Source organism: Hypanus sabinus, chromosome 18, assembly GCF_030144855.1.
Source record: "Hypanus sabinus isolate sHypSab1 chromosome 18, sHypSab1.hap1, whole genome shotgun sequence".
Lineage (NCBI taxonomy): Eukaryota > Metazoa > Chordata > Chondrichthyes > Myliobatiformes > Dasyatidae > Hypanus > Hypanus sabinus.
The window spans coordinates 41,324,231-41,345,726 of NC_082723.1; the positions used below are offsets into that span (position 1 = coordinate 41,324,231).

At 52.9% G+C, this 21,496-nt stretch overlaps 1 protein-coding gene across 6 annotated transcripts in view; it reads left to right on the forward strand.

Annotated features, from left to right (window-relative positions):
• Positions 1 to 21,496, forward strand: part of sardh (sarcosine dehydrogenase) — a 94,953-nt gene that overhangs the window by 70,223 nt on the left and 3,234 nt on the right. For all 6 annotated transcript variants that reach the window (XM_059994265.1, XM_059994262.1, XM_059994263.1 and 3 more), the window contains exons 11-18: positions 9,343 to 9,484; positions 14,850 to 14,933; positions 16,219 to 16,332; positions 16,936 to 17,074; positions 17,527 to 17,640; positions 18,970 to 19,117; positions 19,671 to 19,764; positions 20,611 to 20,773. In XM_059994265.1, the coding sequence (XP_059850248.1) occupies positions 9,343 to 9,484; positions 14,850 to 14,933; positions 16,219 to 16,332; positions 16,936 to 17,074; positions 17,527 to 17,640; positions 18,970 to 19,117; positions 19,671 to 19,764; positions 20,611 to 20,773 (998 nt within the window). The remainder of the gene's footprint in view (positions 1 to 9,342; positions 9,485 to 14,849; positions 14,934 to 16,218; positions 16,333 to 16,935; positions 17,075 to 17,526; positions 17,641 to 18,969; positions 19,118 to 19,670; positions 19,765 to 20,610; positions 20,774 to 21,496) is intronic.

Genomic DNA, 21,496 nt, shown 5'->3' on the forward strand with positions numbered 1-21,496 from the left:
GTGTGTGGGACCTGTTCCTCCAGTGAGGGTCAGTGTGTGTGGGACCCATCCCCCAGTGAGGGTCAGTGTGTGTGGGACCCATCTTCAGTGAGGGTCAGTGTGTGTGTGGGACCCATTCCCCAGTGAGGGTCAGTGTGTGTGGGACCCATCCCCCAGTGAGGGTCAGTGTGTGTGGGCCCCATCCCCCCAGTGAGGGTCAGTGGGTGTGGGCCCCATCCCCCCAGTGAGGGTCAGTGTGTGTGGGACCCGTTCCTCCAGTGAGGATCAGTGTGTGCGTGTGACCTGTCCCCCAGTGAGGGTCACTGTGTGTGGGACACGTCCCCCAGGGAGGGTCAGTGTGGGTGGGACCTGTTCCTCCAGTGAGGGTCAGTGTGTGTGGGACCCGTCCCCAAGTGATGGTCAGTGTGTGTGTGGGACCCATCCCCCAGTGAGGGTCAGTGTGTGTGGGACCCATCCCCCAGTGAGGATCAGTGTGTGTGGGACCCGTCTCCCAGTGAGGGTCAGTGGGTGTGGGACCTTTCTCCCATTGAGGGGCACTGTGTGTGTGGGACCCGTCCCATAGTGAGGGTCACTCTGTGTGTGGGCCCCATCCCCCCAGTGAGGGTCAGTGTGTGTGGGACCCGTTCCTCCAGTGAGGATCAGTGTGTGCGTGTGACCTGTCCCCCAGTGAGGGTCACTGTGTGTGGGACACGTCCCCCAGGGAGGGTCAGTGTGGGTGGGACCTGTTCCTCCAGTGAGGGTCAGTGTGTGTGGGACCCGTCCCCAAGTGATGGTCAGTGTGTGTGTGGGACCCATCCCCCAGTGAGTGTCAGTGTGTGTGGGACCCATCCCCCAGTGAGGATCAGTGTGTGTGGGACCCGTCTCCCAGTGAGGGTCAGTGGGTGTGGGACCTTTCTCCCATTGAGGGGCACTGTGTGTGTGGGACCCGTCCCATAGTGAGGGTCACTCTGTGTGTGGGACACGTCCCCAGTGAGGGTCAGTGTGCGTGGGACCCGTCCCCCAAAGAGGGTCAGTGTGTGTGGGACCTGTTCCTCCAGTGAGAGTCAGTGTGTGTGTGGGACCCATCCCCCAGTGAGGGTCAGTGTGTGTCTTGGCCCCATCCCCCATTGAGGGTCAGTGTGTGTGGGATCCATCCCCCGGTGAGGGTCAGTGTGTGTGGCAGACCTGCCCCCAGTGAGTGTCAGTGTGTGTGGGACCTGTCCCCCATTGAGTGTCAGTGTGTGTGGGACCTGTCCCCAGTGAGGGTCAGTGTGTGTGTGTGGGACCCGTCCCCAGTGAGCCCAGTGAGGGTCAGTGTGTGTGGGACCTGTCCCCCAGTGAGGGTCAGTGTGTGTGGGCCCCATCCCCCCAGTGAGGGTCAGTGGGTGTGGGACCCGTCTCCCAGTCAGGGTCACTGTGTGCGTGGGAATCGTCTCCCAGTGAGGGTCACTGTGTGTGTGGGACCCGTCCGATAGTGAGGGTCAGAGTGTGTGTGGGACCTGTCCCCCAGTGAGGGTCAGTGTGTGTGGGACCCGTCCCCCACTGAGGGTCAGTGTGTCTGGGACACTTCCCCCACTGAGGGTCAGTGTGTGTGGGCCCCATCCCCCCAGTGATGGTCAGTGGGTGTGGGACCCGTCTCCCAGTGAGGGTCAGTGTGTGTGTGGGACCCGTCCCCAGTGAGCCCAGTGAGGGTCAGTGTGTGTGGGGGACCCACTCCCAGTGAGGGTCAGTGTGTGTGGACCCATCCCACATTGAGGGTCAGTGTGTGTGGGACCTGTTCCTCCAGTGAGGGTCAGTGTGTGTGTGAGGGACCCATCCGCCAGTGAGGGTCAGTGTGTGTGTGAGGGACCCATCCCCCAGTGAGGGTCAGTGTGTGTGTGTGTGTGTGGGACCCGTCTCCCAGTGAGGGTCAGTGGGAGAGGGACCCGTCTCCCAGTGAGGGTCACTGTGTGCGTGGGACCCGTCTCCCAGTGAGGGTCACTGTGTGTGTGGGACCCGTCCCATACTGAGGGTCACTGTGTGCATGGGACACGTCCCCAGTGAGGGTCAGTGTGCATGGGAACTGTCCCCCAGTGAGGGTCAGTGTGTGTGGGACCCGTTCCTCCAGTGAGGATCAGTGTGTGCGTGTGACCTGTCCCCCAGTGAGGGTCAGTGTGTGTGGGACACGTCCCCCAGGGAGGGTCAGTGTGCATGGGACCCATCCCCCAGTGAGGATCAGTGTGTGTGTGGGACACGTCCCCCGGTGAGGGTCAGTGTGTGTGGGACCCGTCACCCGGTGAGGATCAGTGTGTGTGTGGGACCTGTCCCCCAGTGAGGGCCAGTGTGTGTGTGGGACCCACCTCCCATTGAGGGTCAGTGGGTGTGGGACCTGTCTCCCATTGAGGGGCACTGTGTGTGTGGGACCCGTCCCATAGTGAGGGTCACTCTGTGTGTGGGACACGTCCCCAGTGAGGGTCAGTGTGCGTGGGACCCGTCCCCCAGTGAGGGTCAGTGAGTGTGGGACCTGTTCCTCCAGTGAGAGTCAGTGTGTGTGTGGGCCCCATCCCCCAGTGAGGGTCAGTGTGTGTGGGATCCATCCCCCAGTGAGGGTCAGTGTGCGTGTGGGACCTGTCCCCCAGTGAGGGTCAGTGTGTGTGGGACCCATCTTCAGTGAGGGTCAGTGTGTGTGGGACCCATCCCCCAGTGAGGGTCAGTGTGTGTGTGGGACTTGTTCCTCCAGTGAGAGTCAGTGTGTGTGTGGGACCCATCCCCCAGTGAGGGTCAGTGTGTGTGGGCCCCATCCCCCCAGTGAGGGTCAGTGGGTGTGGGACCCGTCTCCCAGTGAGGGTCGCTGTATGCATGGGACACGTCTCCCAGTGAGGGTCACTGTGTGTGTGGGACCCGTCCCCAGTGAGGGTCAGTGTGTGTGGGACCCGTTCCCCAGTGAGGGTTTGTGTGTGTGGGACCTGTTCCTCCAGTGAGGGTCAGTGTGTGTGGGACCCATCCCCCAGTGAGGGTCAGTGTGTGTGGGACCCATCTTCAGTGAGGGTCAGTGTGTGTGTGGGACCCATTCCCCAGTGAGGGTCAGTGTGTGTGAGACCCATCCCCCAGTGAGGGTCAGTGTGTGTGTGGGACCTGTTCCTCCAGTGAGAGTCAGTGTGTGTGTGGGACCCGTCCCCCAGTGAGGGTCAGTGTGTGTGGGCCCCATCCCCCCAGTGAGGGTCAGTGGGTGTAGGACCCGTCTCCCAGTGATGGTCAGTGTGTGTGGGACCCGTTCCTCCAGTGAGGATCAGTGTGTGCGTGTGACCTGTCCCCCAGTGAGGGTCACTGTGTGTGGGACACGTCCCCCAGGGAGGGTCAGTGTGTGTGTGGGACACGTCCCCCGGTGAGGGTCAGTGTGTGTGGGACCCGTCACCCGGTGAGGGCCAGTGTGTGTGTGGGACCTGTCCCCCAGTGAGGGCCAGTATGTGTGTGGGACCTGTCCCCAGTGAGGGTCAGTGTGTGTGTCGGACCCATCTCCCATTGAGGGTCAGTGGGTGTGGGACCAGTCTCCCATTGAGGGGCACTGTGTGTGTGGGACCCGTCCCATACTGAGGGTCACTAAGTGCATGGGACACGTCCCCAGTGAGGGTCAGTGTGTGTGGGACCCGCCCCCCAGTGAGGGTCAGTGTGTGTGGGACCCGTCCCCCAGTGAGGATCAGTGTGTGTGTGGCACACGTCCCCCGGTGAGGATCAGTGTGTGTGGGACCCGTCCCCCAGTGAGGGTCAGTGTGTGTGTGGGACCCGTCCCCCGGTGAGGATCAGTGTGTGTGTGGGACTTGTACCCCAGTGAGGGTCAGTGTGTGTGTCGGACCTGTCCCCAGTGAGGGTCAGTGTGTGTGTCGGACCCATCTGCCATTGAGGGTCAGTGGGTATGGGACCTGTCTCCCAGTGAGGGGCACTGTGTGTGTGGGACCTGTCCCCAGTGAGGATCAGTGTGTGTGGGACACTTCCCCCATTGAGGATCAGTGTGTGTGGGACACTTCCCCCATTGAGGGTCAGTGTGTGTGGGACCTGTCCCCCAGTGAGGATCAGTGTGTGTGTGTGGGACCTGTCCCCCACTGAGGGTCAGTGTGTCTGGGACCCGTCCCCCAGTGAGGGTCAGTGTGTGTGGGACCTGTTCCTCCAGTGAGGGTCAGTGTGTGTGGGACACGTCCCCCAGTGAGGGTCAGTGTGTGTGGGACACGTCCCCCAGTGAGGGTCAGTGTGTGTGTGGGACACGTCCCCCAGTGAGGGTCAGTGTGTATGGGACCTGTCCCCCAGTGAGGATCAGTGTGTGTGTGGGACACGTCCCCCGGTGAGAGTCAGTGTGTGTGGGACCCGTCCCCCGGTGAGGATCAGTGTGTGTGTGGGACCTGTCCCCAGTGAGGGCCAGTGTGTGTGTGGGACCTGTCCCCCAATGAGGGCCAGTGTGTGTGTGGGACCCGTCTCCCATTGAGGGTCAGTGGGTGTGGGACCTGTATCCCATTGAGGGGCACTGTGTGTGTGGGACCCGTCCCATAGTGAGGGTCACTCTGTATGTGGGACACGTCCCCAGTGAGGGTCAGTGTGTGTGGGACACGTCCCCCAGTGAGGGTCAGTGTGTATGGGACCTGTCCCCCAGTGAGGATCAGTGTGTGTGAGGGACACGTCCCCCGGTGAGAGTCAGTGTGTGTGGGACCCGTCCCCCGGTGAGGATCAGTGTGTGTGTGGGACCTGTCCCCAGTGAGGGCCAGTGTGTGTGTGGGACCTGTCCCCCAGTGAGGGCCAGTGTGTGTGTGGGACCCATCTCCCATTGAGGGTCAGTGGGTGTGGGACCTGTATCCCATTGAGGGGCACTGTGTGTGTGGGACCCGTCCCATAGTGAGGGTCACTCTGTATGTGGGACACGTCCCCAGTGAGGGTCAGTGTGTGTGGGCCCCATCCCCCAGTGAGGGTCAGTGTGTGTGGGATCCATCCCCCGGTGAGGGTCAGTGTTTATTTTGTGGGACCTGTCCCCCAGTTAGGGTCAGTGTGTGTGGGACCCATCTTCAGTGAGGGTCAGTGTGTGTGGGACCCATCCCCCAGTGAGGGTCAGTGTGTGTGTGGGACCTGTTCCTCCAGTGAGAGTCAGTGTGTGTGTGGGACCCATCCCCCAGTGAGGGTCAGTGTGTGTGGGCCCCATCCCCCCAGTGAGGGTCAGTGGGTGTGGGACCCGTCTCCCAGTGAGGGTCACTGTGTGTGGGACACGTCCCCCGGTGAGGGTCAGTGTGTGTGGGACCCATCGCCCGGTGAGGGCCAGTGTGTGTGTGGGACCTGTCCCCCAGTGAGGGCCAGTGTGTGTGTGGGACCTGTCCCCAGTGAGGGTCAGTGTGTGTGTCGGACCCATCTCCCATTGAGGGTCAGTGGGTGTGGGACCTGTCTCCCATTGAGGGGCACTGTGTGTGTGGGACCCGTCCCCAGTGAGCCCAGTGAGGGTCAGTGTGTGTGTGAGGGACCCATCCTCCAGTGAGGGTCAGTGTGTGTGGGCCCCATCCCCCAGTGAGGGTCAGTGTGTGTGGGATCCATCCCCCGGTGAGGGTCAGTGTGTGTGGGACCCGTCCCCCAGTGAGGGTCAGTGTGTGTGGGACCCGTCCCGCACTGAGGGTCAGTGTGCGTGGGACCCGTCCCCCAGTGAGGGTCAGTGTGTGTGGGACCCATCCCCCATTGAGGGTCAATGTGTGTGGGACCCATCCCCAGTGAGGGTCAGTGTGTGTGGGACCCGTCCCCCAGTGAGGGTCAGTGTGTGTGGGCCCCATCCCCCCAGTGAGGGTCAGTGTGTGTGGGGGACCCATCCCCCATTGAGGGTCAGTGTGGGTGGCACCCGTTCCTCCAGTGAGGGTCAGTGTGTGTGTGAGGGACCCGTCCCCCAGTGAGGGTCAGTGTGTGAGGGACCCATCCCCCAGTGAGGGTCAGTGTGTGTTGGACAAGTCCCCCAGGGAGGGTCAGTGTGTGTGGGTCCCGTCACCTGGTGAGGATCAGTGTGTGTGTGGGACCTGTACCCCAGTGAGGGCCAGTGTATGTGTGAGACCTGTCCCCAGTGAGGGTCAGTGTGTGTGTCGGACCCATCTCCCATTGAGAGTCAGTGGGCGTGGGACCTGTCTCCCATTGAGGGTCAGTGTGCGTGGGACCCGTCCCCCAGTGAGGGTCAGTGTGTGTGGGACCCATCCCCCATTGAGGGTCAATGTGTGTGGGACCCATCCCCAGTGAGGGTCAGTGTGTGTGTGGGACCCGTCCCCAGTGAGCCCAGTGAGGGTCAGTGTGTGTGGGGGACCCACCCCCAGTGAGGGTCAGTGTGTGTGGGACCCATCCCCCATTGAGGGTCAGTGTGTGTGGTACCTGTTCCTCCAGTGAGGGTCAGTGTGTGTGTGAGGGACCCATCCCCCAGTGAGGGTCAGTGGGTGTGGGACCCGTCTCCCAGTGAGGGCCAGTGGGTGTGGGACCCGTCTCCCAGTGAGGGTCACTGTGTGCGTGGGACCCGTCTCCCAGTGAGGGTCACTGTGTGTGTGGGACCCGTCCCATACTGAGGGTCACTGTGTGCATGGGACACGTCCCCAGTGAGGGTCAGTGTGTGTGGGAACTGTCCCCCAGTGAGGGTCAGTGTGTGTTGGACCTGTTCCTCCAGTGAGAGTCAGTGTGTGTGTGGGACCCATCCCCCAGTGAGGGTCAGTGTGTGTGGGCCCCATCCCCCAGTGAGGGTCAGTGTGTGTGGGATCCATCCCCCGGTGAGGGTCAGTGTGCGTGTGGGACCTGTCCCCCAGTGAGGGTCAGTGTGTTTGGGACCCATCTTCAGTGAGGGTCAGTGTGTGTGGGACCCATCCCCCAGTGAGGGTCAGTGTGTGTGTGGGACCTGTTCCTCCAGTGAGTGTCAGTGTGAGTGTGGGACCCATCCCCCAGTGAGGGTCAGTGTGTGTGGGCCCCATCCCCCCAGTGAGGGTCAGTGGGTGTGGGACCCGTCTCCCAGTGAGGGTCAGTGTGTGTGGGACCCGTTCCTCCAGTGAGGATCAGTGTGTGCGTGTGACCTGTCCCCCAGTGAGGGTCAGTGTGTGTGGGACACGTCCCCCAGGGAGGGTCAGTGTGCATGGGACCCATCCCCCAGTGAGGATCAGTGTGTGTGTGGGACACGTCCCCCGGTGAGGGTCAGTGTGTGTGTGGGACCTGTCCCCCAGTGAGGGTCAGTGTATGTGTCGGACCCATCTCCCATTGAGGGTCTGTGGGTGTGGGACCTGTCTCCCATTGAGGGGCACTGTGTGTGTGGGACCCGTCCCCCAGTGAGAGTCAGTGTGTGAGGGGGACTCGTCCCCCGGTGAGGGTCGGTGTGTGTGGGACCCATCCCCCAGTGAGAATCAGTGAGTGTGGGGCCTGTCTCCCAGTGAGGGTCACTGTGTGTGTGGGACCTGTCCCCACTGAGCCCAGTGAGGGTCAGTGTGTGTGGGGGACCCGCCCCCAGTGAGGGTCGGTGTGTGAGGGACCCATCCCCCAGTGAGGGTCAGTGTGTGTGGGACCCGTCCCCCAGTGAGGGTCAGTGTGCGTGGGACACGTCCCTCAGTGAGGGTCAGTGTGTGGGACCCGTCCCCCAGTGAGGGTCAATGTGTGTGGGACTCGTCCCCCAGTGAGGGTCAGTGTGTGTGGGACCCGTCCCCCCAGTGAGGGTCAGTGGGTGTGGGACCCGTCTCCCAGTGAGGGTCACTGTATGCGTGGGACCCGTCTCCCAGTGAGTGTCACTGTGTGTGTGGGACCCGTCCCACAGTGAGGGTCAGTGTGTGTGGGATCCATCCCCAGTGAGGGTCACTGTGTGCATGGGACACATCCCCAGTGAGGGTCAGTGTGCTTGGGACTCGTCCCCCAGTGAGGATCAGTGTGTGTGTGGGACCCGTCCCCCACTAAGGGTCAGTGTGTGTGGGAAACGTCCCCCAGTAAGGGTCAGTGTGTGTGTGACCTGTACCCCAGTGAGGGCCAGTGTGCGTGGGGCCCGTCCCCCAGTGAGGGTCAATGTGTGTGGGACCCGTCTCCCAGTGAGGGTCTGTGTGAGTGGGACCCGTCCCCCAGTGAGGGTCAATGTGTGGGGGACCCATGCCCCAGTGAGGGTCAGTGTGTGTGGGACCCATCCCCCACTGAGGGTCAATGTGTGGGGGACCCGTCCCCCAGTGAGGGTCAGAGTGTGTGGGACCCGTCTCCCAGTGAGGGTCAGTGTGTGTGGGACCCATCCCCCAGTGAGGGTCAGTGTGTGTGGGACCCGTCCCCCAGTGAGGGTCAGTGTGTGTGGGACCCATCCCCCAGTGAGGGTCAGTGTGTGTGGGACCCATCCCCCAGTGAGGGTCAATGTGTGGGGGACCCATGCCCCAGTGAGGGTCAGTGTGTGTGGGACCGTCCCCCAGTGAGGGTCAGTGTGTGTGGGACCCGTCCCCCAGTGAGGGTCAGTGTGTGTGGGACCGTACCCCAGTGAGGGTCAGTGTGTGTGGGACCCATCCCCCAGTGAGGGTCAGTGTGTGTGGGACCCATCCCCCAGTGAGGGTCAGTGTGTGTGGAACCCATCCCCCAGTGAGGGTCAGTGTGTGTGGGACCCATCCCCCAGTGAGGGTCAGTGTGTGTGGGACCCGTCCCCCAGTGAGGGTCAATGTGTGGGGGACCCATGCCCCAGTGAGGGTCAGTGTGTGTGGGACCGTACCCCAGTGAGGGACAGTGTGTGTGGGACCCATGCCCCAGTGAGGGTCAGTGTGTGTGGGACCCGTCCCCCAGTGAGGGTCAGTGTGTGTGGGACCCGTCCCCCAGTGAGGGTCAGTGTGTGTGGGACCCATGCCCCAGTGAGGGTCAGTGTGTGTGGGACCCGTCCCCCAGTGAGGGTCAGTGTGTGTGGGACCCGTCCCCCAGTGAGGGTCAATGTGTGGGGGACCCGTCTCCCAGTGAGGATCAGTGTGTGTGGGACCCGTCCCCCAGTGAGGGTCAGTGTGTATGGGACCTGTCCCCCAGTGAGGGTCAGTGTGTGTGGGACCCGTCCCCCAGTGAGGGTCAATGTGTGGGGGACCCATGCCCCAGTGAGGATCAGTGTGTGTGGGACCCATCCCCCAGTGAGGGTCAGTGTGTATGGGACCGTACCCCAGTGAGGGTCAGTGTGTATGGGACCGTACCCCAGTGAGGGTCAGTGTGTGTGGAATGTTTTCATGTTCTCACCGAAGTCCTCATACCTGTGTAAACCCCTGCAATCTGCAGGAATAAAGGCCCGAGGTTGTTTAAGCATTCCTGTGCAATGTTGTCACCTGGGCTCCAGTGGTGTGCAGTGATCATCTGTTGAATGACAGGGCTGAGACTGGGAAATGGTGATGTGTTTACGCTTCTTTGCTGGCACAGCCGTTTCCATCACTCAATGACCAATGATAACCGTTGGATCCGTGAGCGAAGCCATGAATCCTACGCTAAGAATTACGCTGTGGTTTTTCCCCACGATGAACCTCTCGCTGGGAGGAACATGAGGCTCGATCCACTGCATCAGGTCAGTTTCGACCATCCTTGGAGGGACAGATTTGTGGAGTAGTGGGGTGGCAAGGGAATGCACAAGGGAAAGCACAACCTGGGCACCATCATCCAATTATTTTGTGTACTTCATTACCAGGAAACACCACTTAAGTGTGTGATGATCTTCTAGATTATACAACAGCGGAGTTGTGGTTTTGGGGGTAGTGTTGACTAGGAGAAGGTTGAGGAAAGACTCCAAGAATTAGAGACACATTAAATGAATGGCGAAGGGCATGGCAGATGGAATATGATCTTGGAGGCTTTAGAGAAGGTGCAGGGGAGGTTTACCAGGTTGCTGCCTGGATTGGAGAAAATGTTTTATGAGGAAAGTTTGAGCAAGCTTAGTCTTATCCCTTTGGAAGGAAGGAGGATGAGAGGCAACTTGATGGAGGTGTATAAGATGATAGGTGATAGACATAGAGTGAACAGACAGTGCCTTCTTCCTAGGGCAGGAATGACTAATATGAGAGGACATACTTTAAAGGTGATTAGAGGAAAGTATAGGGGTGATGTCAGAGGTAGGTTTTGTACGTTGTGTCGGTATCTGGAATGCATTAAGGTAGAAGCTGGTACGTTAGGGACATTTAAGAGACTGTTTAAGAGGCGCATGGAGGAATGAAAAATTGAGGACAGTGTAGGAGGGAAGGGTTAGATTGATCATGGAGTAGGTTAAAAGGCTGGCACAGCTTTGTGTGCAAAGGGCCTGTACTGTGCTATACTGGTCTATGTTCTAATGTGGGAAATGTGAGGTCATCTACTAATAGTAGCTGGCTGGTGGGGTAGTGGCATCAGCGCCAGACTTCAGAGCGAAGGCTCCCGAGTTCGAATCCAGCCGGCTCCCTTGCACGCTTTCCATCCATGCTGGGTTGAGCGTCGAGCTAGCAACTCGGCTGCATAGAAACAAGAAAGCCTGCTGAACGACACCGTCATGACTGTGCCCCAATGACTCCACTCAGAGTTAAGGGCTTTCTTCTTCTTTCTACTAATAGTAGGAAAAAATAGAAAGGTGGAATTTTGTTTTTAATTGGTGAAAGACTTTGGTTTTCAGAGGAATTTGGGTTTTCTTCTTCATGGTTCATCAAAAGTTAATGGGAAGGTAACCAGTGATTGAGGTCCTTCTTTGCGAGCAGGTTTGGGTACAAGAATAAAGATATCTTCCTCCTATTGTATGGAGGCCTGAGGAGATGGCGTCCAGAATATTGTGTATGGGACAGGTCTAGTCTTTCTAACCTAGCCAAGGTTCACCAGCTTGATCTTTGGAGCAATGGGTTTGATGTATGAGAGAGGTTAAGCAGACTGTCCCTCCACTATCAAGAGTTTGGACGAATAAGTGGTAATTTCATTGAGACAAATGAGGCTCTTGCAAAGCTTGAATGGAAGGGTGATGTTTCCCTCAGGTGGATTGTCCGGATCCGGAAGATACTGTCTTAAACATTAGTGATTGTCCGTGCAGGACAGAGATGTGAAAAGAGATCTTCACTAGAGGACAGTGAATTTTTGAGATTCTCTGACCAGGAGAGAAGGCACAGAGCTTTGAACTCTACATCCCGTACATATACTCTTGTAACCTTCGACAACCTACAGCTCCATCCACAACTCCTCCAATCTTCGTGTCATCCGCAAACTTACTACCCATCCTCCTGCGTCTTCATCCAGGTCATTTATAAACATCACAAAGAGCGGGGGTCCCAGGACTGATCCTTACAGAGCTCTGTGCCTTCTCTCCTGGTCAGAGAATGGGAGACAGGTCCCACACCCACTGACTCTCAGGAAGATGGGAGAGGTGCTGAGGAAGACAATCAGTCATGATATCACTGAAGTGTAGAACACGCATGAAGGGCTGAATGGCCAATTTCTGCATCTGTCTCTTAATCCACCAGTATGGATAGGCTAAGCGCAAGACCCATAATCTCCTTCTATGGACTGCTGCCTCATTCTAGGTATGAAGTGAGATGTGTTAGACACCAAAATGGCCCTTTTATCCCCAGCACATGTTGAAATGCCGGCTTTCCCTCTATCCCTGTACTGCACTGTGTAGGATGTTTACTGAATGGAAGAAAACTTGTATTCTGTTGTTGGTAAATAAAAAGCAGCTTCTTAGATGTCACAACAGCAACAACTTCCACTTTGTGAATTAGGTTTAGTGGTCAGTTTCCGGTGTTAGTGTGATAGATTTGTAGGGTTTTAACTGCAGGCTGCGTACTGTCTATAAGGAGAAATATAGAAACATTCTAAGTAGTTTCCTTTTACCTCAGACCTTACTCTATCCCAGCCATGGTCCCAAATGCATATTTATTCTTGCTTCTACTCCCCCCACCCCCACATATCCTCTCCAAGTCTGACTTGTTTTAGATGCACCTACTCCTTTGACGTTACTTCCACTGACATAATTCCGCATTTCCATAAACTGTTGACTTACATCAGTTGAGATATTTAACAGTTCGCTCTTCCAGTTTAAGGCGGTGCTGGTGATATTCAGCAACTACTTACCAGTGGCAAAATACAAAACAACAGAAACTGCTAAACACCTTACTAATGACCCTTTATTAGTAACGATCACTGCTAATAATGGAGAGGCGAGGCTAGGCTGGAGGAGGCGGAGGCGGGAGTCAGGGAAGTCCTAATGTCTGATCGGTTTAGGCGCTGAGCCGAACTGGAAAGATTGGGTATGGGTCGAACTGTGGCAGCAGAGTCCAGGCCTCAGAGCTGTCGGACAGCGAGGAACGACCTGATGCTTGGACGATTTAAATGCCAGGTGCTTAGAAGGTCAGGATGTCAAGAATGGAGGCGAGGGATGGGCCAGTTCTGCCTGGTGCTCTGCAACATTTACTTGGCTCTGTGCTGAACTGATGCCTGGCCTGAACTGATGCCTGGCCTTGCGTCTGTGGTCCCACATTGTTTACTCAGCTCTATGATGAACTGAGACTGTGGCCTGCTCCACTTGCAGTGATGACTGGTTTTGTGTCTTCCAAATAACTTCTGTTTTGAATGCTATTTGCTTACATTTTTTTTTCTTCCTGCACATTTGGTGTTTGACGGTCTTTTTTTAATGGATTATTCTGGGGTTTCTTTATTTTGTGTTTGCTCATAAGGAGACGAATCTCAAAGTTGTATACTGTATGCATACTTTCAGAATAAATGTACTTCGCACTTTGTTGAGCTACAGTTCCCTTCAAAACCCATTCAAAATTCAAGGTAAATTTATTATCAAAGTACATATGTATCACCATATACAACCCCGAGATTCATTTTCTTGAGGGCATACTGAATAAATCCTTAATAGAGTAACAACCATAATAGGATCAATGAAAGACCGCACCAACTTGGGTGTTCAGCCAGTGTGCTAAAGCCAACAAACTCTGCAAATACTATGAGAAAGAAATAATAATAATGAATAAATAAGCAATAATTATTGAGAACATGAGATGAAGATTCCTTGAAATTGAGTTCCTAGGCTGTGGGAACACTTCAGTGATGGGGTGAGTGAAGTTATCCCCTTTGGTTCAAGAGCCTGATGGTTGAGGGATAGGAATTGTTCCTGAACTTGGTGGTGTGAGTTTTGAGGCTCCTGTACCACTTTCCTGATGGCAGCAGCAAGAAGAGAGCATGTCCTGGGTGGTGGGGGTCCCTGATGATGGATGCTGCTTTCCTGTGACAATGCTTCATGTAGGAGTGCTCGATCGTGCCTCACTCAGTTTGTAAAGAAAAAACAGCATGGCTCCTTTTTGTTCCTACAAGCTACTGCTTCATTTCAGACTTCTCTCCCTTCTCCCCAGTGCTTCAACATATCATAGCTTTGGAATTTTATGCCCTCTTTCCTTGATTTCTATTAAAAAAAGTCTTCTGACCAGGTATTAGGTGAGAATGAATGGAGAGAGCAAAAATTGGTGTGCTGGAGGATCTCTGCAGGCCAGGTAGCATCCACAGAGGGAAATGGACAGTCAGTGCCTTCATCTGCACTGGAAAAGTAGAGGGGAGATACCCGGCATAAAGAAGTGAGGGGTGAGAGCTGTTTAGTGATAGGTGGATCCATTTGAGGGGGCGCAGATCGGCAGCTGGAGTCAAGGTGGTAGACCGGAGGTAACGACAGTGGCTGGGCGGTGATCAGTGGAGGCAAGCGAGGTCTGCAGCTTATGCAAGAACCAAGCAACGAGAAGTGGACCCAAATGAGGGAGTTATAGTGGGCAGATGAGAACAGTGGGGAGAGGGGACCCAGTGGGAAGAGTGTGTGGATGATGGGCAGATGGAAAAGAAACTGGGAGATAGGGAGGCTGTGGGAAGATTGGTTTGGAAAGAACTGTTCATGAGAGGGTTGAAGTCAATCAGAAGGAGAGAAAATGGAATAGGGTATTAATAGAGTTGTTCATTGATATTGAATTTTGATACCAAACACTTAATCTGTCCTCATGATCAAAAGCCACTCATGCCCACTCCTCCAAGGGAGATAGGGTGAGAAATTGGAGCATTTGGAGGAAACCTAAGTGGTCCCAGGGAGAAAGTGCGAACTCCACACACATAGTACCAAAGGTATGAAAGCATGTGTGGCAGCAACACCAATTCTATGGCGTTGTGGCACTCACATTCTAGCTGCCAATCATAAGAGCGTAAAACTTAGGAGCAAAATTAGGCCGGTCAGCTCACCGTCTGCTCTATCATTTATTTTCCATCTCAACCCCCTTTCCTTGCCTTCCCCTATAGCCTTTTATGACCTTACTAATCAACCTCTGCTTTAAATGTACCAATGACTTGGCCTCCAACAACCATTTGTGGCAATGGATTCCAGAGATTCACGCTCTCTGGCTGAAGAAATTCCTCCTTGCTATTGTTCTAGAGGGACATTGTTCTGTCTGAAGCTGCACACTCTGGTCCTGAACTCCTCCACTATTAGAAACATTCTTTGCACATCCAGGCCTTTCAGTAATGTTATTCAGCAGGTTTCAATGTAATGCCCGTTCATTCTTCTGAACTGCAGCGAGGGCAGGACTAGAGACATCAAACTTCCTTCATACATTAACCCTTAGAGTTCTGGGATCATCCTAGTAAACTTCCTCTGGATCCTCTCCAATGCGAACACATTCTTTCATAGGTATGCTCATTCACCTACCCTGTCTAAAATCCCTGCATCCACCTCACAAATGATGAGTGGTGAGCTGAATTAGTAGTATGGGGTATGGGCCTGCAGTACAGAGTTGCTGCAGTTTTGGTAAATTCCAGATTAATTTCCAAACCTGATAGATCTTTTCCAGAGTGTAATTCCACAGAAGCATCCACTGTTTCCAGTGAGATTCCTTTAACCAATGAGTTTCCAGTTATACTGGTGTTCACCATTCCTGTGTTGGCAGGAGCTCCTTCAGCAGGGGTGCATATTCCAGGAGCGACATGGATGGGAGAGACCAGGATGGTTCAGTCCCACAGGCCCTGCTCCGGTGAGTAGCTCCTAATCTTTCAGGCCATTGGCAATTTCTAAAGACAAACAATCCCGACTAGAGAGGAAACAAAGAGCAGATCTGGAAAACAAAGGTTTATTATTTTGGGGAAATATGAATTGGTTTGAAAGGACTTTGGGCAGAATCACATTAAAATTTCAAACTTCAGAGAATTTTGTATCTGACACAGAGATTCCCTACAGAAATCTTTAAAGAGCTTTGGGGAGAAGTTTGGAAGGATTTTGGAAGCATTGGAAGGATTGGAAAAGAGGTTGGGGCTGGATGTATTGGGTGAGGAGGCTGAGTTTGGAGTGATTGGGTGAGGGGATTAGGAGGGGAGGGATTGGGTAAGAGAGATGAAGTTGGAGGGACTGGGTGAGTCAGTTGTGGTTGGAGGCATTGGATGAGAGGGTCGGGGTTGGAGGATTTGGGTAAGGGGGTTGAAGGGATTGGGTGAGGTGTTTGAGGATGGAGGGATTGGGTGTGGGGAATGAGGTAGGGGCATTGGTTGGAGGGGTTAGGGTTGGAAGGATTGGATGATGGGGTTGAGTATGGAGGGACTGGGTGAGAGGTTTGGTTGGATGGGTTGGGTTAGGGTTGGAGGGATTGGGTAAGAGAGATGAGGTTGGAGGGATTGGGTAAGGGGGCCGAGGTTGGAGGGATTGGGTGAGGGAGAGGAGGTTGAAAGGATTGGGTGAAGAGTTGGGGTTGGAGGCGTTGGGTGAGGGGTTTGGGGTTGGAGGGATTGGGTGAGAGGGTCAGAGTAGAGGGACAGTTTGAGGGAGTCGATGTTGGGGACTGCGGGTGAGGGTTCAGTGTTGGACAGATTGAGTGAGGGGTTGGGTTGGAAGGGATTGGGTGAGAGTGTAGGATTGGTTGAATTGGGGTCAGCCAGTGGGATCTGGTGGTCAAGCAACGTGGTGGGATGGAGGCAACTGGCTGAATCATGTGATGTGGAAGGGGGCAGAGTCAAGGTCAATAGCAAGGTTGACTCGATGAATCCAATGGGTCAAGAGGTTTGAAAAATCCAGTGGGATAATGTGGAAGGTGGGGTTGCAGGTTGCTGTGAAATTGTGGAAGTGTGTGGGTTTGCGGGATAAATTGGAATCTGCATGAATGTTTACTGCCACTGACTTATATAATATGAAATTTGTCATTTTGCAGCAGGAGTACAGTGTAAAGATATAAAATTTATTATAAATGACAAAAATAAGTAGGTAGTGTGGAAGAAAAAGCTATTAAGATTATTTACTTTCTGTCCTGTTCACTCTCTCTGTGCCTCTAGGTTCTGGATTATGATTATTATGGATTTTATGGCAACAAGCAGCATGAGGATTATAGGTACAATCAGCTGTTGCGGAAAGATTACACCTTCGATTTTCCCTCGCACCATGATCAGGTGGGTATCTGTTTCCTCGTCACTGCCACCCACTTTCAGAGAACTTTGCTATTTTTAAAGCAGCAGAAATATGTCTCCACAGTAACCAATGAAATAAACAGGGACTGCAGAACCCGGAATAAATCAGATATGCCTGTGGAGTAACTGTCACTTAATAATTTTATATTTGTTAGAGTAGAGGATCAGTGTACATGCAGGCAGGTGCGTGTATTTTGTTGGGGGGTGGGGTGTGAACACAACAGAGATCGAGGAATGCAACACTGATGTCAAGGGCATAAAACCAGTGCCCTTTGCTGTAACCTCCTGAACTACTCATCCACAGGGCCCTCTCATCATCCTTTGAGGATTTCCCACGTGAAAGGTGGCATACATGTGCCGTTCTTTATTGCCTTTTAACCAACACAGAAGGCACTGTTATGTTCCCAAAATGACAAAAAAATTCCCCATCCCTCCCCCGCTCCCCCAGTGTCCAGATGCACCCTCCGGAACATTATTGGGCTTACGGAATCCAGGCTGAAACAGTGAGCACGAGGAGGGGTCTCAACATTGCCCCTGGGTCACGGTGCATCGGGGACCTGCTGATATTATTGTGTATTGTTGCAGATTAAGTCCGAATGTATGACCTGCCGGAACGCAGTCGCAGTTTTTGACATGTCATATTTTGGCAAGTTTTACCTGGTGGGTCCAGATGCTAAAAAGGCAGCAGATTGGCTGTTCACTGCTGATGTCAGCTCATCCATAGGTAATAATGGCTGTGGTTTCTTAACATCTTGTTTCATCATGCACGCTCTCCTTTATGTATTCATTGCCTCTCTGCCAGAATCTGTGTCCTTCCCTCTCAGTTACTCTCATTGTTCCCATCCTCCCTTTCCACTGCCATTCTTGATGCCCACATTCCCTCTGCTCTTTGTCCTTACCCCTTTCTTTATGTCCTTCTCAGTTGCCTCTGTTCTAGCTGCTAACTTCATTTACCTCACTCTCAAAGTAACACGGTTGGGATATTTCCCACCATCAGTGAACGACTCCCAACTGTAATTATCAGTTTATTTGTCCATTCTCCGTTTTACCCAGCCTCCCGGTTATGGACCTATCCTGAGCTCCCGTTACAATGTTTCCTTCAGCATGACCACCGGCCTTTTTGTCCCAGAGTTGGCGTGGTGTATCTGTTATCCATGACTGTTGGTGTACTTTCAGGTAAAACAGTCTACACCTGTATGCTGAACAGTCGAGGTGGGACAGAGAGTGACCTCACAGTTAGTCGCATTGAGTCCTCCCCACGAGGATCTTCACTCACTCCTACCTTTGAAGGTAATTACTGAATCCCAATGAATGAGCCAGAATGTAGTGAGGTAGGGCCAGTGTACACTTTCAAATGGCGGACCTTATCAATATGTTGGAAATATAGCAGTCCTGCAGCACAGGAACAGGCTGATGTCTGTGCTGAAAGCAGTGCCAAATTATACTAAATCTCTTCTGCCTACACATAATCCACATCCACCCATTCTCTGTATGCTTATGTACCTCCTAAATGCCACAAAGCTGAGTTTGTTTTTAACAAGCTCTAGCAAATGATGCATTGCTGATTGCCAAGTGATCTGTTTTTGTAAAAGTTAAACATTACTGAGGACTCCTGGTTTGTTCCCATGTCCCACTTCAACATCGTGCCATGGAACATTTTATATCTACGTTGAATTAAACATTTAGCTTGAGGTCCATTTCAGGCTAAATATTTAATCGATATTATGACCTCCAACAATTCAACATTTGATTGTTAGCTTTCATTCTAGTGTATTTTGAGTGGGATTTGAACTTGGTAACTTACGCCTGATGTGTAAGTTTGTACCTATTCAGAGCTAGTACTTGCTGGTAGCTGTAACTTCAGTGTTGGTAAGGGTGAAGCTCTATCTGCAGGCTCTGAGAGTGCTGTAGGCATCCTTCTGCTGTGTTGGAAAAGATGGGAATGTACTGAAAAAAAGGAGAGATCTCAGATGATGTTTCCTACACACTTTTCCGTCAAAGCTTCCTCAGGAAAATGAAGCATTGATAGTCAGAGAAAATCTCCCCCTGCCTAACACACACGGATAGCACTGGTTATGTGCAGAGTAGAAGTTCCTCCACCAAAACTTTATGAGGCAGGGATGGTTGGTTTTGGATTCAGAGGGAAGATCCCTTGTAGTATTTATTGCCCAACAAGCTAATATAGGATTCTGCTCACAGTCACGGTCTGTGGACTGATCATTAATATTGAAACAGTGACTGCAGGTCAGACAATTGTATATGAACAAAATGTTTTCTTTTCTTGGGGCTTTCGGGTGATCAACAGAATTAAATTTTCTTTCACCATGAATAGTCTGTTTCTGTAGCAGAAACTCAATTGAAGAGCTCCAGCCTCGAGGGCTGTGTTTTTCCTCATGCTTCTTGTGAGATTTTATCTTTTTAAAGAGCCACTAGCAAGAATAATTCAATTGCAGTGACGTTGGAGCTGAATTGTGTTTGATCAGCGTGGTGCTGTGATTAGATTAGAGCCTGCTCTGGCTTTGGGCCCTGTCTCGGCATCAGTTTTGCTCACCTCCTGCTGTCTGCTCGGGCCGGGTAATTGGTGGCTGGGCATCTGACTGTTGCTGTGCTCCCATGCAGGTGATGGGTTCTACCTGGCTGTTGGGGGTGGAGTGGCACAGCACAATTATTCCCACATCATCACCACGCTTCAGGATCAGAGGCTGAACTGCCAGTTGCTCGACTGCTCGGAGGAGCTGGGGATGATCAGCGTGCAGGGACCCCTGAGGTGAGATCAGCCGTAGTTGTCGCAAGGTGGTGCGGAGCAGAGAGACACAGGGTGCTGCTCCGGGCGGAGGGGAGGAAGTGGCTGAGTTGAATGTGTAGAAAAAGTATGAGTGAAGTTGAGAGAGTGAGTGGAGGAAAGAGACTGTGGGAGTCACGAGGGATTGGTGGCTTGTCTTGAGCTAGTTGGGTTTGTAGAGAGGAGTGGGTAAGTCTGAAAGAGTATTAGGAGGGGCTAGATGGAGGGAAATGTTGTACAAAGGACTGGAATCCGGGGTTGTTGGGTGGTGATGTTGGGGAAGTGAAGGACTGGGTGGGAGCTTCTGGGAACCAGAGCGATGAAGCTAGGGTCGGTGGGAAAACTGGAGGAGGAGCTGAAGCTGTGTTGGGGGGGCTCAGGCAGAGGCCAGAAAGGGCAAAGTGTCGTGCTGAGGGTGTTTGGAATTCCGGGTCTGGTTGTGAGCGGTGTGGGGCAGTGGGGGAGCTGGGGCAGGAGTTGTGAGATGGTCTCACTGGATTTCAGGTCATGCTGTGACCTTCTCTCCGTTGCTCTACAGTCGTGCAGTGCTGCAGGAAGTTCTCGACGTGGACCTCAGTAACAAGGCCTTTCCCTTCTCCACACACCAGGTGGTAAAGGCTGCTGGGCATTTGGTAAGTCACTCCTTTACTACTGGGGGCTGCAGCAAAACTCTGATAATCTGTTGTCAACTTGGAAATTCCATGGTCCAGCATCTGGCCCACCTGGTGATGCGCATAATTCTCACTTGCTGGAGCCCCAGTTCCAAGTTCCACTTTAATGTTGAGGGGAGGGTTCAGTAAAGTCACGGCAGTGTGCCTGGAGTTTATGCAGTACAGCAAAGAGAACAGTTCAAGTTCCTCATAGAAATGAACTGAACACTGGACACACTCTGGTCCTTGATACCCAGACTACAAGTGACTGAAAGCTGCTTTGCGAAATTTGCCATTACTCTCTGGTTCAATTTGAATTCTTACCTCTACTCCACTGTTGATGAGTCAAAGTATTTTATCTCTGGTTGTCCCTTACACCTTTTAATTCCTGGAACATTAGTGAAAGAACTCCTATATCAGAAGATTCATCCCAGTGCAGCTTGTGAAGAACTGGGACTAGATCAGAGATGATTAAGGCAAGATTCAGTGGAAGTGTTCAAACTTATGAATAATTTTGGTGGAATTCATAGGGAGAAAACAGTTCACTGTGCCAAGAGTATCAGTTCCCAGAGGTACAGTTTTGTAACTGGCTACAAGTTCTAATCAGTAGAATCAGATTTGATCGTCTCTTTCAGGAAGGACTTGGATAACAACTTGCAGTACTCGCAAGAGCAAGGAGAATAGAGCAAATTGGATACCTCTTACAAAGGTCTGGCACAGGCATGATGGGCCAAATGGCATTAAAGACCTGTGATTACATAAGCTTCCAGCTGTTGCTGACGAGAGCCTGCTGAGAATTCCTAATAATCCAACGTTCTTTTTCGGAAGGTGCGGGCTATGAGACTGTCGTTCGTGGGCGAGATGGGCTGGGAACTCCACGTGCCAAGAGAGGCCTGTGTGCCCGTTCACCGTGCCGTGATGCAGGCTGGTGCCAAGTTTGGAATCGTAAATGCTGGTTACAGGGCCATTGATTCACTCAGCATTGAGAAAGGTAAAAGCACTGCAGCACATTACAATGCCAGTGATCACCGACAGGGGTTCAATTCCTACTGCTGTGCCCCCATGACTGTATGGGTTTCCTCTGAGTGCTTTGGTTTCCTCCCACATTGCAAAGACATGTAGTTAGACACTTGCGTGCTGTCTCACAAACCTCAGTCTGTGTCGGTCATTGACACACGATGACGCATCTCACTGTATGTTTTGATGTACATGTGACAAATAAAGCTAATCTCTTTATTTCTGATAATTAGTTACTGTAAATGGCAGGGAAAACAGATGTACACATGAGAGTGAAGAGGTTACATGGGAATAAGTGGAGCAATGGGACTGATGGGAATAGTCTAAGAACCAGCATTGTCTTGATGGGCCAAATGGCCCATGTTATAAGAGGATATGTGAATGTGAGAGTAGCGGCTGCCTTTGATTTATCAATCACCAATTTCATGTTCCAACACCCTTCTATCAAATGATAAAAGCACGTTTTATGATTAAAGCCATTTCCTGTGTTAATTCCCTTCCGAGGAGTAGGTCAAGGAGCATTCACATCGTGAAGGTTGTTTCCATTGCCTGGTTAAAACCTGAGGATATCATTCAACACTAACCCACCCTGAAAGAGTGTGGCACCAAGGAAGGAATGGTACTGAGAAAATGTGCCAGTGCTGGAGAAGCTTGTACATTAAAGTCTGGCCTCATCTTGTCTTCTGATTGGATTTAA